Below are 12,521 nucleotides of genomic sequence, written 5' to 3'. Positions count from 1 at the left end.
CCAAAGAGATCAGGAAGCATGCTTGAGCCCTTGCACTGCTGACTATCTGCTGCTCAGGACATGCCTCACACCGAGTCATGGCTGTGTTTATGGGCAAGGCTTCAAGGAAAGGCCACTGTTCTCTCCCTGCGGGAGGGGCCACAGCATTCAGGTTGGATGATAGAAAACAATTATTCTCACAAAGGGTGGTCAGGCATTGGCACAGCTGCCCAGGGAAGTGGTGAGGTCCCCGTCCCCGGAGGCGATCCAGAACTGTGAAGATGTGGCACTTGGGGACATGCTTCAGTGGGCATGGTGGGGATGGGTTGATGGTTAGACTTGATGAGCTTGCTGGTCTTTTCCAACACTAATGATTTTACGATTCTTCCAGAGCCTCTACCAGCTCCCTGCTCCCACTCCCCTGCCCGTACAGCAAGGTTCAGGTCCCACTGAGAAAATCTCACCTACACGCACAGGTATTTGGGGTGAATCACATCCTGAGCAGAAATAACTGTTTGAAATCCCCTCCCTTCCACCCTGTCCTGTTTTATAAAAAGAATCCAAATCCAGCCACAGTCCCCAGGGCAAAACTCGCAGCAGCAAGCAGGGCAACAAGCAGGAGGGTGTGCCAGAGGAGAGAGGCAGAGCAGGAAGGGAGGAAGATGCTGGGCTTGTCTCAGGCTGTGACCTGGGTGAATCACCCCTCCCACTCCATCCCCGCAGTGCCAGGTCTGCTGCAGGATCACAGCTGTGGAACACAACGTGGGACAGGATCCAGTCCACCTTGTGGGAGCCACATCCTGCAGCCAAACCCAGCCAGCTGGGTGCTGGCAGTGGGGCTGGCTTTAGACCACTCCAGTGCTGCTGTGCTGGGTGCATGTGGCCCATGTCTGTGTCACGGGAGAGAAATGCTCAGCTGCTGCAAGGCAGAGGCGGGTGCGGGGCCAGGCAACCTGCCCTCGCTGCGAACACAGTTGCTACAACAACAGCTTGGCTTGGAGGCAGCTGCTGCGTCCTGAGGGAGCGAGCTCTGTGCTCCCAGCTTTGCCTCAAGGATGCCTCCAAAGGGCAAAGGGAAGAGGAAAAAAGGAGTGAAGCAACACAAAAGGGAAAATGCAGCAGGTGAGTCTGGGGGCTTGCGCACTACAGCTGGAAGGGACATGCCCCTCCTCTCCATCCCCCAGTGCTTCCCTGATTGGAAAGAGGAGGCAGCAGGGCCTGGGCTCTAGCATCCTGTGTCCCACTGCACCCTTCAGCTCAGCAGGACCTGGGTGGGGTTCAAAGATAGCTCCACCAGGCCCCAGCTCCTCCTCCTACAGAGCTCCAGCTGGAGGTGTGTACTGGAAGAACGTGGGTAGGGGTTTGGAAGGGGTCCCTGAACCTCTGTGTGCCAAGAACACAGGCTACTGCCCCATCTTCACCACAAAATCTCAGCCCTCGGTCCCTACCTCTCCAGGGAAGCTGCTTCAAGTAAAACCAGCTACATCCCAACTCATTGTCTGCACAAATACAGCCCTGGCACCCATGTTTCAGCTGGAGGCATGTCCCAGCCAAGCTTTCTTGGGTTGAATATCCCAAGGCAGGCTGCCCCCAGGCCATCTGACAGCTCCCAGTATCCCTGTGCCAAGCCCCATCAACCTGATTCTGACTCTGTCCCTTCTTCCTCCCCTCCGGCTGCAGCAAGCCAAGCTGCAGCCGCATCCAGGAGAGCGGCGCTGGAGGCTGACAGCCTGCAAGAGCACCCAGGTAAGATGGGAAGGAGCCAGAGGCATGCTTGGGAGCAGGGTAAAGCTAGGGAAGACAGTGCTGGAGCAAAGTGCTGGGCAGGGCATCCCACCCTGTGCCTTGGATACAGCCACAGGCTCCAATGTGCTCCAAGAGCTGGATCCCAGTGGGTCACCCCCAGCAGCACGCTGTCCCCACCCATGTCTTGCAGTTTGCTGGAGGGATGTGGGCTGGCAGGCGAGGGCTGACAGCAAAGGGCTCCAACGAAGGCTGTGGGAGCTGGAGCAGGCACTGGAGCAGGCGCAGGATGACAAGCGAGACATGCACGAAGGTAATGGATGGGGTAGGAAGGGGCAGGAGCAGGAATCCCACACCTCAGTGCCAGGCAGAGATGCCAGACAAGCTCACTCCACCTCTGCCATCGTCCTGTTCTGCTCAACCCCAAAGCACCCATGCCATTGGCACACCAAGGCTCTGGCTGTGTGCTCTCTGCACCGCAGCTGTGGTCAGCTCAGACGCAGAGCAGACCACAGAGCCTGCAGAATTCACTGCCTCAACGTTTCCTTCAGTGTTTGAGAAGGAGATGATTTTAGCAGAGGTAAAACCTCAGCCACAGGTTTGCGGTCTTTGCCACATGCAAAACTCCGTGCTCGTTTTCACTCTCCCACGCTCGGCAGAGGTTGAATAAACGTTCCCCCCCTCCTCCCCAGGGATCCATCCTGCCCCCTGCCACAGCCCAGAGGGACAGGGAGAGGGGGCACGGCCACTCCAGGTGCACAGCTTGCAAGAGAAACCCTCAATTCCCACTTGCTGGAGCCCTGCCTGGCCACAGGTCCTGGGTTCCCAGCACAGGGTCTGTCTGCTTGTCCCTCCTATTGTCACCACTTGTCCCCTTCTCCCCTCCCTGGCTCCCAGAAATGACCCAGCAATACCAGGAGCTGCAGAAGCAGACAGCAGCACACAGCCAGCGCTTGGAGGCAAAAGTGAAAAGCCTGCAGGAACAGCTGGGTATGGCCCTGGCATCTCTGCCTTTCACTAGTGGGATGGGAATGGGTTTGCTCACCTCCAGGGCAGGAAAGCATGCATTTGAGGGAGCAACAGGAGACATTCAACCTGTGCTGTCTTCCAAGCAGCAGCTGAAGGCAAAGCCTGACCCTGCTCCCAGCTCACCCCTGAGCTTGGGATGCTGTCTGCAAAGGGGATGTTGTGATCCCACCCCATATCGAACCCTGGGGTGGAAGCTGTGCCACACCCACCATACCTCATTCACAGTGCCCACACTCACAGTGTCCCCTGCCTTTGTCCCCACCACCCCACAGCCACCAGGCTGCAGGAGAGCCAGCACATCCAGCAGGCTGCCACCAGGGCACTCGCAGAGAGGGACAGGACCATCGCCCAGCTGCAGGGCAGAATGGATATCATGCAGAGGGAGTACGAGAAGATCCTCCACGTGAGTGGGGACGTGGCTGCAGGTGGCTCCCCTGGGCAGCACGGTTCCCCCTCCTCACCGCCCTATCCCCCAACCAGGGCAGCCTGGACCTGGTGCTGGCCAAGATGGCAGAAGCCAAGCAGCACTGGGAGGAGGTGGGCACAACCATCTGCCTGGAGCACAAGCAGCACCTGCAGGAGTTCGGCCTCAGCCCCCTGGAGAGGTAGCACTCAGGGACCCCAGGAGAGGACAGGCCCTCAGCCTCTATCAGCACAGCCATCCCGGGGTTCTGTCTGTCACTGGGACACTGCTGAGTGACAGAGCCCCCAGCACACCACTCACGTGAACAGCAGCATGGATTTGTCCTTTAATCACTCCCCAAAGCAGTGATGCAGGAGCAGTGCCGTGATGGGTGCAGGTACCACCCAGCAGTTCACAAAGGAGCACGAAGGGAGATGTCCGTGCAGCTGAGAGCTGAGGGGTTCCTCCAGCAGCCCGGATCCCTGCTGCTCCTTTTCCTCTCAGACAAGGTCCAGCCCCCTGGGTCATGGTGCGGAGGGCAATGCTCTCCTGGGAGCAATCCAGAGCTTGGAGCTGATCCTTGTGTCCCCAGATACTCCTGGAGGCATGGGTCCATCTTCACGTTACTGTTGCATTCAATAAAAGCTTGAGGGCATCCTCAGCTGGTGGAGATGAGTCCCTGGGGGGCGTGACGCTGGCAGCTCCATCCCAGGAGCAGAGATGCAGTGCTGTCCATAACGACAATCATTTTGTTCTCTGGGTACATCAGCAGTGCTGCATGGGATGCTGGCTGGAAGCAGGGAGCTCCAGGGTGCTAGAATGCATGGCGCAGCCGCCTCTGCTCCTCTCTGTGTGGGCTCTGCAGGGACACAGCAGGGACAGGCAGGCAGCACACTCCCGCCAGTCCCATGGAGCCAGGAGTTCAGCACAGAAGGCAGAGGGCAGAAGGACGCCAGACTCAGAGCAGCATGGTGAAAGTGGTTTACCTGTGTGATGGTTATGCTGTTGGCAGCAGCCATCAGCCAGGAGCCAGGTCCCTTTGGTCCCACATTGACGTGACAGAGCTTGGGGGAGTCGCTGGGAGAGATCAGGGAGGGTGTGCAGGAGCCCGAGCCAGGGTCAAAATCATCGAGGAACAGCAGAGGGGACAGCCCTATCTGCAAGAGTGAGCCATGTAACTCCTGGAGCTCCTAGGCAAGCTGGAGGTCTTGCAGGGGACCTCACTACGCAGGTGTGGGGGTGAGGGATCCTCCTTGCAGACTGTGCGTTCCCCAGCACGCACCGAGCGGTAGAAGGCGTCGCTGGCAGGGTCGATGACCAGCAGCGTCACCTGCTCCTCGTGGGTGCGGATCCGCAGCACAGTCTGCTCGTGGTCCAGCCCCTCGATGCTCTCACCGTTCACAGCCAGGAGCCGGTCCCCTTCCTTCATCCCTGCCTGCTCAGCCGGCAAGCCTGCATCTATATCCCATAGGAACTGGCCTGCGGGGATGAGAGATGCTCACCACGGCATTCAGAGGGCAGCCTGGTGCTCTGCCTCGGAGCGCAAGTGGGACTGGCTCCCTCACCTACGGCCCCCGAGCCGTAGTCATCCTCCTTGAGCAGGAACCCATAGCCAGCTGCCCCTTTCACCATGTGCAGCTGGCGAGCCTTGAAGGGCAGCCAGGAGGTGTCCGCCAGAGCGGCTGTCACCTGCAGGCCCCGCAGGCGGTAAAACTCCTCCACCGGGCTGGATGCCACCAGCAGCGTCACCTTGCTGCCGCTCTGCTTGAGCTGGAGGAGAGATACAGGGTGCTCAGCACCACGGCCAGCCCAGCCCTGTGCCCAGCACCACAGCACACACGCACCTTTCGGGCGAGCTGGGTGTGCGAGCAGCTCCTGACGCTGTGCCCGTTCAGCTCCAGGAGCCAGGACCCTGATGGCACGCCAGCTCTCTCCGCCGGCCCGTCCTGCCGCACCGACAGCTGGAACGTGCCCTTGACACCTGCAAGAGGAGAAGGCTGCAGCGAGCAGGGCGATGCCCCAAGCAGGGTGACACTGTGTGCCGGCTGGCGGTGCCGGCTGCCTCCCTACCTTCAGGACCCGACACGCTGAAACCAAAGCCGCTTTTGTCCCGTGTGACGTGGCAAAGGCGCGGGCGGATGTCTGCAGGCAGCATTTGGGACAGATCCCTGCCCAGCGCTTTGGCTGCTTCGTAGGAGTCGCCGTCCAGCACCGCCAGCAGGACCTGGTTCCCGCTGGCCTTGATCTTCTGCACCACCTGCAAGGGGCCGGGCTGCAGACCCCGAGCGCGGTGCTCCTCCGCCGTGCCCAGCTGGGGCTACCCAGGCGTTCCCACATCCCTTACCCGGTGGTGCTCCATGTGGTCCACAAAGTGGCCGTTGACCTGGAGGAGCCGGTCCCCATCCTGCAGCCCCCGGCGCTGGGCCAGCCCCCCCAGCTCGACCTGCCGGATGACGTGGCCCCGGCAGCCCAGCTCCTCGTGCAGGCAGAAGCCGAAGGTCTCCGTGCTGCCCTTGCTCAGCAGGTAGAAGCGGGGCTCGGCCTCGCCATCTGCATGGGGACGTGGCCCGTGAGCAGGGCTGCAGGGATGCTAACGGGGCCACGGTCTCCCCGTTCCCATTTAGTGTAAGGGTTCACCTCCCTGCAGTGCCCGAGGGTGACCACAGCTGCCTGACCCCACACTGACGGGGGCAAACACACATATTTACCCATGTCCTCGGCCAGTGACAAGGCGGGGTTGTCAATCCCATCTTTGGGGTTAAATTCAAATTTTCTGCAATGATAAAGGGCAGGAGAGGCCACGTTAGTGCAGCCCCATTGCTTTCCCCTGCCCCCCACATAGGAACCCCATTCCTGCTGGGGGCACAGCTGCAGTGCCTCCTCTTCCCTAGGGGAAACCAGGCAGGGATGTCGCTTTGGGATTGCCCCTATAACTCTCTTGTCATGAAAAACATTCCTGGGACTGAGCCACAGCCCACACCACCCCAGCACTGCCCGGCTGTGGGGCCAGGGGGAGCACAGCACTTACATGATGGATGCTTTGTCGCCCTCGAGCCCTGCAGAGGGAGAGGAGAGGTCAGCGCAGAGGGTAGCGAGCTGGGAGCAGAGCTGGGTGCTCAGGGCTCATCTGTTCACACGGGGTGCAGGGTCTGCACAGCCCCTCATGGCTTTTTTTTGGTGGTGAGGAGGGTAACCAGGGCTCCCAGAGATGGAGACAGCAGCATTCCCCTGCACACCTCCCCCAAAACCCTCCAAAACCACCACAGCCTTGGGGAGGGGATACCTGCCAACCCCTCCCCATGCACACAACCCATGGGCATTTTCCTGGGTGCCCGCAGCTCCTTTCTGTGGCTCTAACACCGTTTTGCTCTGTGGAGGAGCAGAGCCTGGTGCCACGCACACGGGGAAGGGTCCCTGCAGCCCCAGTACATACCTTCCGTTTGCTTCATGGCTGCAGTGAATTGGAGAGGGAGCAAGGTACAGGGTGAAGTGGCAGGGAAGCACGGGGTCCCCGCCTCCTCCAAGACGCCCCATGTTTAATGGTTAAACAGCCCCAAGTTTCCCCTGCCCTCCCAGCCCTGGCAGCTCCAGCTCTCAGCCAGCAGTGCCAGGAGCTGCAACCAGCCCTGGGGAGTCGGGAACAGTCCCTGGGCGTCCCATGGCGGGGAAGACTGACACCAGGAAACAAAGTGGTGCGCTTTAATGCTACCAAGGGTTTCACAAGCAAGCTTGACCCCAAGCCCAGAAGACAAGTCCCATTCACTCCTGGGCACTGTGCCGTATTTCAGCCTGGCCCCACATACCCAGCACCTTCAACAGCTTCGGCAGCACCCAACCACTGGGCATCTCCACTGGGATAAGGGCGCCGGTGAGACGCTGCACCCTCCAGCAGCTCAAAGGGTCCCGTGCTGGAGTTTCCCCAGCATCTTCTTCACCTCACTCTCCACCCTCAGGAACTTGGCTTTCCTCCAGGGGTTGACCGTCTGCCTCCGGCTGCTCTCCAGATCCTGAAGGATGAGGGTCAGGTGCTGCCGAACCCGCTCGCGGTCCCAGAAGGGCAAGTTCTTGTGCACCACGTTCAGGATGCTGGACCAGTAATCGGAGACATCAGTGCCCGCCGTGAGGAAGACCAGCGCCCTGACGCCGTCCCGGTCCATGCGCAGGCTGTCGAGTGCCCGCTTGCCATCCTCACTGATGTCGTTGAAATATAAACTATGGGGTAAAAGGAGACGCTGAGGGCTGGGAGGGGGGATGCAGGGGCTTGCTGCCGCAGGGAGGGGTGCTGGCTCGCGGCATCCCCTGCGTGAGGGGAGGAAGGGGACGGGGTGAACTCACTGCACTTTGTCCAGCGTCGCGTGCTTTTTGGCCACCTCCACCACGTGCAGGGCGGCCGTGTCGGTCAGGGAGTTGTAGCCCAGGTTGAGCTCCTGGAGCTGCTGGTTCTCGGCCAGGTGCTGGGCGATCAGCTCCACGCCGCGGTCCCCCAGCGCGGTGTGCAGCAGGGACAGGTTTGTCAGCGAGCGGTTGCCCGCCAGCCCCTCGGCCAGGTACCGTGCCCCCTGCTCACCTATGGGGTTGTTCCCCAGCCTGCGGGGATGTGAGATCAGGGTGCTGCCTGCAGCGTGCAGCGGGGCTCGGGGGTGAGGACGGGGCAGTACTCACCGCAGGTTGCTCACGGCACACTTGTCGTGAAGGAGCAGGTCGCGGATCTCCTTGCAGGCATCAGGGCCCAGGCTGTTGAGCTGCAGACTGGTGCAGAGCAAAAGAGGGGGGGGGTGGTAGGACCGAAGCGTCAGCCGTGGGGCCATTCCCCCCATCCTCCCCACCACCATCCTACCTGGGCTCCCCATACAAGGTCACCCCAGGCTCGCTCTCTGCAAGCAAGCCCACAGCAGCTGCTCCAGAGCATGGGCAGCATCAGCCAGCAGAGCCAGCAGCAGCAGAAGTGAGGGAGGGGAGGTGGATCCGAGTGCCGCTGGGGGGGCTGAGGGTCTCAGGAGGGAGCAGGACCCCACTAAGCCCTGCGGAGCATCCGCAGGAAGGAAGCAGCGCCCAGCCCAGCTGCACAGCTGCGGCCATCTCTGCCGAGCACGGTTCGCCACCCCCTGGGCAATGAGCAGACTGCAGCCCTACAAACGGACCGGGACAATCTGGGCTGCGCGTCTCCGACCCCGAGCGAGCTGCGAGGCGATGCTGTGAAGCTCCGAGTGCTAAGCAAGGGCAGGGAGCCGCAATCCAGCCTGCAGTGCCCGGAGCAGACCGCTGTCCAAGGGAGGGGGTGGTGGGACTGCAAGTCCCAGCGTGCAGTGCCTGAGCGGCGCTGCCGGAGGAGCACTGCGTGCTGGACGCTGTAGTCCCTCCCCGTGGTACGCTCTGCATGTAAACAAAGGCATGCCCTGCCTTCCCCGCGGCTCCCAGCACATCCCTGCCATGGGCACAGCACCCAGGAGCTGAGCGCGGCCCCGGGGCAGCAGCAGGAGGCACTCACTGGAGAAACTTGCACCGCAGCAAGACGGGGAAGAGAGTCCTCAAGCTGCTGGTGTCGAGGTTGCAGGAGGTCAGGTTCAGCTCCTCCACCTCGTGGGACGTGCTGCCCATGACAGAAGCCAGGATGGAGCACTTGAGAGGGGTCATCTTGACGGAGGAGAGGTTGACGGTCCGCAGGGAGCGGACGGCCTCAGCGGTGAAGCGCTCGTTCTGGAACTCGTGCAGGAAGAAGAGGTAATCCATGAGCTCGGAGGGGGGCAGCCCTTTGCGGCTGTTCCTGATGACCGTCTTCTTCATGGCCTTGGCGATCTCAAAGGCCGCCAGGTTCTTGATGGAGCAGCCCAGCTGCTCCAGGATGGCGCGGTTCCGGCGGGAGAGGATCCCACCCATGAAGATGGGGAAGAGCTCAAAGACCTCATCGTCAGCGGCCTCGTCAGGATGCCGCATGGGGCCCTCCACTCCCAGGATGCTGGAATTGATTTGGTCCAAGACATCGTCGTTGTAGTAGTCCTCCTCTTTGAACAGCTCCTCCGCCATCGTGCGGGCGATCGTGTCCCGGCCCTTCCCGCTCAGCCGCGAGAAGAAGCGAGGGAACATTTTGAGCAGGTTGACGAGCACTGGCAGGAAGCGCAGCGGGAGCACTTTGGAGACGATGTTCAGCACCACAGCAACGTCTTCGCTCACCTTCCCGATGATCTCCGACAGCTCCTTCCCCACTTTCTGCACCAGGGTCTTCTTCTCGCCCAGCACCACGTACAGGGCCGCCAGGTACTCCTGCATCGCGGGGATGGTGAAGACAAAGGTGTGCTCCTTGCCCGGCTGCACGCACGGCGTGAGGAAGAAGCGGAAGACATCACTGCGGAAGACCTCCAGCTGGTTGAGCTCGCTTTCAGTCTTCATCTCCACCTCCAAGCACTGCTGCAGGTCCTCCTCTGTGAAGCTGGTCTTGCGGGACATCACCCCTTCGTGGGCCAGCTTGCCCACCGTCTTGGCCACGTACTTCATCATGGAGATTTTGTTGGGGTCGGTGCTGTCCAGCACCTCCCCGCTGAAGTTGAGCCGCAGGAAGCTGGTGTAGATGCCGCTCAGGGTCTGGCTGGGAGGCACCGTCCTGGTGAAGTAGAGGAAGTGCAGCGTGGTGCACACCAGCCAGCAGTACGAGGGCAAGAAGCAGGCGGCGGCAATTTGGTTTTGACGCTCCAGGTTCCTCGACAGCATCTCCACCAAGTTATCCTGCTCTCCTGAGCGCCCGGCCCCGTCGCTCTCTCCGTCACAGCCGGGCTGGCTGAGGCGCAGCTGGAAGTACAGCTTCTGCAGGTTGGTGTCTGAGAAGCCACAGACCTCAGCGTAGCGGCCCACGTACTTACCAGGGATCCTGTGCACCGCGGATGGGCGCGTCGTGACGATGATGCTGGCCTGGAAACAGAGGGCTGGGTGAGTCTGGAGGCGCCTTTGATCCAACCCAATCCTACAACCCGTATCCAGGAGCACCCAGGAGCTGGGGCCCAAAAGCTGCTGGCCCAGACAGAGGGGACGCATGAGCTCTCCTCATCCCTTTCTAGACATAAATCGAGTCTGGAAGGCAACAACCCCGCAGGCTGATTCCCAGGTACTGATTCCCTTCTTTGTCTTATCAGGCCTCCCAAATATTCCCCAGCCCGAAACTAGCGTGGAGAGTCCCATCAGGGGCAGAGGCTGCAAGCTGACTTGCAGCAAGCTGGGCTGCAAGAACTAGCACAAGACCTTCATCTGCATTACCCCAGCAGACACTGACCTCTGGCAGGAGGTATTTCCGCAGCAGGTTGACCACGATGGCAGAGGGAGGCACGGGCTCGTTGGTGTCACAGCACAGCTCGGTGCCAGCCAGTCTGAAATCCAAGTTGAGGCGCTCCAGCCCATTTAGGATGAAAAGCACCTTGAGGTTGGAAGTGCCCAGGATGGGCACCACGTCCCGGAGGTGCTGGTACTTCTTGGTGATGAGGCGTCGCAGGGAGATGGGAACGTGACTATGGGACAGGTCCTCACAGGAGAAGGGGATGACGAGCTCAAAGCGAGGAAGGAGACCATGGCACCAGTCCACCACCATCTTCTTGATGAGGGTGCTCTTCCCCGTGCCCACGGTGCCATACAGCACCACGTTCTTCACCTGCCGCCCGCAGGCATCCACGTCAAAGAGGTTCTGGAGGCCGATGACCTGCCTGCAGGGCTGCTGGAGCTGGTGCTGGATGGTCAGGTCAGGAGAGGGCTTCAGGATCTGCTCCAGGGAGCTCTCCCGGATCACTGGGTCCACGTGGATCGCGTCTAGTGAGAAGGAAGGGCCAAACTGCCTCTCTTCGTTGGGCTGGTTGCTGAACCACGCAGACAGGCTCTTCTGGTGTTTCTTGATAGCATCTGGGAAGAGAAAGGTGTTTGGCAATACGACGGTTTCTTGCTGGCAGGAGTTTGGGGAAGTTGTTTGTCTGTGCAGGGAGAAGGCAGAACCCTGCGCTGCCCAGGGCAGCAGCTGTGTGGGTGAAGCCTCCACCCTCCTCAGCACAAGGCTGCAAGCTTACCAGATGAGGCCACGTTCCGGAGATGGTCCAGGCCATGCTGGGAGGAGCTGCGCTGGGCTCGGTGCTCCTGAGGCCCTCCCTTGTGTCGAACGCAGCTCCTGCAAGAGGAGAGGAAGCACTGGGAGGAGGGCAGGAGCCAGCAGCCCCAAGGACAGAGTGGGACACCACGAGGCAGTGCCACGTAAGGGCTGAATTCAGAGCGGCAGGGAGCTGGCTCTGGGTGTTTTGCTAGTGCAAGCAAAGCAGCATCACTGCCCGCAGAGCCCCAATAGTCCCGAGGCAGCAGCTCAGCCACCCACGTCCCACTGTACCTGGGGACAGAGATGCCAACCACGTGGAGGATCCTCCTATGGAAGGAGCTGCGTGCAGCACCTGTGGGGATGAAGCATTCCTGCACTCACCAAAAGCCTCCCCTAGCCCAGCAGAGCTCTCACCACCGAGCTCACCAGCTTAGCGCCCCACAGAGGTGGGGCTCAGACTGCTCAGGCTCTGCTGGGGAGCTGGGATGGGACTTCCAGTGGGGACGTGGCTACTCTGGGAACAGGGTGGGTTCGGGGTCTTAGCTCACCTGGCCGCGAAGCAGCGCACAGGTACACACACCGGGCCGCCCTACAGCCGGGCTGGGACCCACCCAGCCGGGTCCAGCTGCCCCAGGGCAGGCAGCCATGACACTGCACGGCCCGGGACATCTTCTGCCTGAAAGAGAGGGGACAGCTGAGAAAAAGAAGGGCACTCGGGATGTCCTTACCTGCGGGGTGAGCCCACCTGCCCGCCCCCCCAAGGTCCACCAAACTCACTTGGCCCCACGAGGGGCAGAGGAACATTACCTCCGGATCCACAGCCAAAAGTCATCCGGCCGGAATCAGCTATAGCATCGCATCCCGGAGAGCAAAAGCGCGCTGGAGAGGAGGGGGACTTGGCATTTTTTTAAGAGCCTTATAGCGAAACAGCGCAAAGCCCTCCCCCTCCCCTCCCCTCCCCCCCCCCCCCGCCCTCCTGTAGCTGTGGACGTGGGGCTGAGCACCTCGGAAACGACGAGCCAAGCAGAGGCCGAGCAGAGCTCGCTGCTCTCTGCAATCCCCGCCTCACACGGCTCCCAGCCCTCCCTCTGCTCCCACGGAACCTTCCGCCGTTTTCCACGGGGATCTCGCTGGGACAGCGCGGCCCCGCTCCGCTCCCCCGGGCCGGGAATGGCTCCGCGGCCGCGGTGCTTCTTCCTGCAGCACGGCACGGCTCGGCACGGCACGGTCTGCCCCCGCACGGCCGCCGGGAGCAACGCTGCACCCGCGTGCTCAGCCACGCACGGGCGTGGGGGGGCAGAGCTGCTT

General features: G+C 61.3%; 3 protein-coding genes across 6 annotated transcripts; 1 reads left to right on the top strand and 2 right to left on the bottom strand.

The window, feature by feature from the left end:
* The first annotated feature begins 1,009 nt into the window (after nt 1-1,009).
* Nucleotides 1,010-3,571, top strand: DRC12 (dynein regulatory complex subunit 12 homolog). Of its 2 annotated transcripts, XM_065738463.1 has the most exons (6): nt 1,010-1,101; nt 1,660-1,725; nt 1,916-2,035; nt 2,620-2,712; nt 3,024-3,154; nt 3,232-3,430. In XM_065738463.1, exons 1-6 carry the CDS (start codon nt 1,035-1,037, stop codon nt 3,358-3,360), a joined length of 606 nt encoding a protein of 201 aa, XP_065594535.1. In that variant the 5' UTR covers nt 1,010-1,034; the 3' UTR covers nt 3,361-3,430. The 2 variants fall into 2 exon arrangements, with proteins under 2 accessions (XP_065594535.1, XP_065594534.1); XM_065738462.1 differs by having other exon boundaries at nt 3,024-3,571.
* A 32-nt stretch (nt 3,572-3,603) lies between these two features.
* On the bottom strand, nt 3,604-7,035 carry NHERF4 (NHERF family PDZ scaffold protein 4). The gene is made up of 10 exons (XM_065738460.1): nt 6,958-7,035; nt 6,183-6,210; nt 5,863-5,927; nt 5,499-5,704; nt 5,225-5,411; nt 4,999-5,135; nt 4,720-4,924; nt 4,437-4,633; nt 4,141-4,311; nt 3,604-4,013 (listed from the first exon to the last, which is right to left on the bottom strand). The coding sequence occupies exons 1-10, from the start codon at nt 6,998-7,000 to the stop codon at nt 3,969-3,971; spliced, it is 1,284 nt and encodes a 427-aa protein (XP_065594532.1). The 5' UTR covers nt 7,001-7,035; the 3' UTR covers nt 3,604-3,968.
* Nucleotides 7,036-7,047: 12 nt separating this feature from the next.
* NLRX1 (NLR family member X1) lies at nt 7,048-12,383 on the bottom strand. 3 transcript variants are annotated; one of them, XM_065738458.1, is made up of 9 exons: nt 12,317-12,383; nt 11,762-11,889; nt 11,505-11,565; nt 11,194-11,291; nt 10,416-11,032; nt 8,643-10,057; nt 7,817-7,903; nt 7,490-7,741; nt 7,048-7,366 (listed from the first exon to the last, which is right to left on the bottom strand). In XM_065738458.1, exons 2-9 carry the CDS (start codon nt 11,880-11,882, stop codon nt 7,048-7,050), a joined length of 2,970 nt encoding a protein of 989 aa, XP_065594530.1. In that variant the 5' UTR covers nt 11,883-11,889; nt 12,317-12,383. The 3 variants fall into 3 exon arrangements, with proteins under 3 accessions (XP_065594530.1, XP_065594531.1, XP_065594529.1); XM_065738459.1 differs by lacking the exon at nt 12,317-12,383 and adding an exon at nt 12,021-12,100; XM_065738457.1 differs by lacking the exon at nt 12,317-12,383 and having other exon boundaries at nt 11,762-12,100.
* Between the last annotated feature and the right edge of the window lie 138 nt (nt 12,384-12,521).

The sequence above is a fragment of the Cyrtonyx montezumae genome, unplaced genomic scaffold (genome assembly GCF_038088225.1).
Source record: "Cyrtonyx montezumae isolate F1298 unplaced genomic scaffold, pur_monq_1.0 scaffold_22, whole genome shotgun sequence".
Classification (NCBI taxonomy): Eukaryota; Metazoa; Chordata; class Aves; order Galliformes; family Odontophoridae; genus Cyrtonyx; species Cyrtonyx montezumae.
This window is presented reverse-complemented; position numbering and strand designations above follow the sequence as displayed.

Bases quoted from the DNA above. Each gene is read 5' to 3' on its own strand.
- NHERF4 (XM_065738460.1), bottom strand. From the start codon at position 7,000: ATGCCCAGTGGTTGGGTGCTGCCGAAGCTGTTGAAGGTGCTGG. The intron at 5,412-5,498 runs GTAAGGGATGTG...GGCCCCTTGCAG, and splicing joins ACCACATGGAGCACCACCGG to GTGGTGCAGAAGATCAAGGC. The intron at 4,312-4,436 runs GTGCGTGCTGGG...TCACTCTTGCAG, and splicing joins GCGACGCCTTCTACCGCTCG to ATAGGGCTGTCCCCTCTGCT.
- NLRX1 (XM_065738457.1), bottom strand. From the start codon at position 12,017: ATGTTCCTCTGCCCCTCGTGGGGCCAAGTGAGTTTGGTGGACCTTGGG. The intron at 11,566-11,761 runs GTGAGCTAAGAC...TCATCCCCACAG, and splicing joins GTGCGCTGCTTCGCGGCCAG to GTGCTGCACGCAGCTCCTTC. The intron at 10,058-10,415 runs GTCAGTGTCTGC...CTCTGTTTCCAG, and splicing joins GGAAATACCTCCTGCCAGAG to GCCAGCATCATCGTCACGAC.
- DRC12 (XM_065738462.1), top strand. From the start codon at position 1,035: ATGCCTCCAAAGGGCAAAGGGAAGAGGAAAAAAGGAGTGAAGCAACAC. The intron at 2,036-2,619 runs GTAATGGATGGG...CCTGGCTCCCAG, and splicing joins CAAGCGAGACATGCACGAAG to AAATGACCCAGCAATACCAG. The intron at 2,713-3,023 runs GTATGGCCCTGG...ACCACCCCACAG, and splicing joins AAGCCTGCAGGAACAGCTGG to CCACCAGGCTGCAGGAGAGC.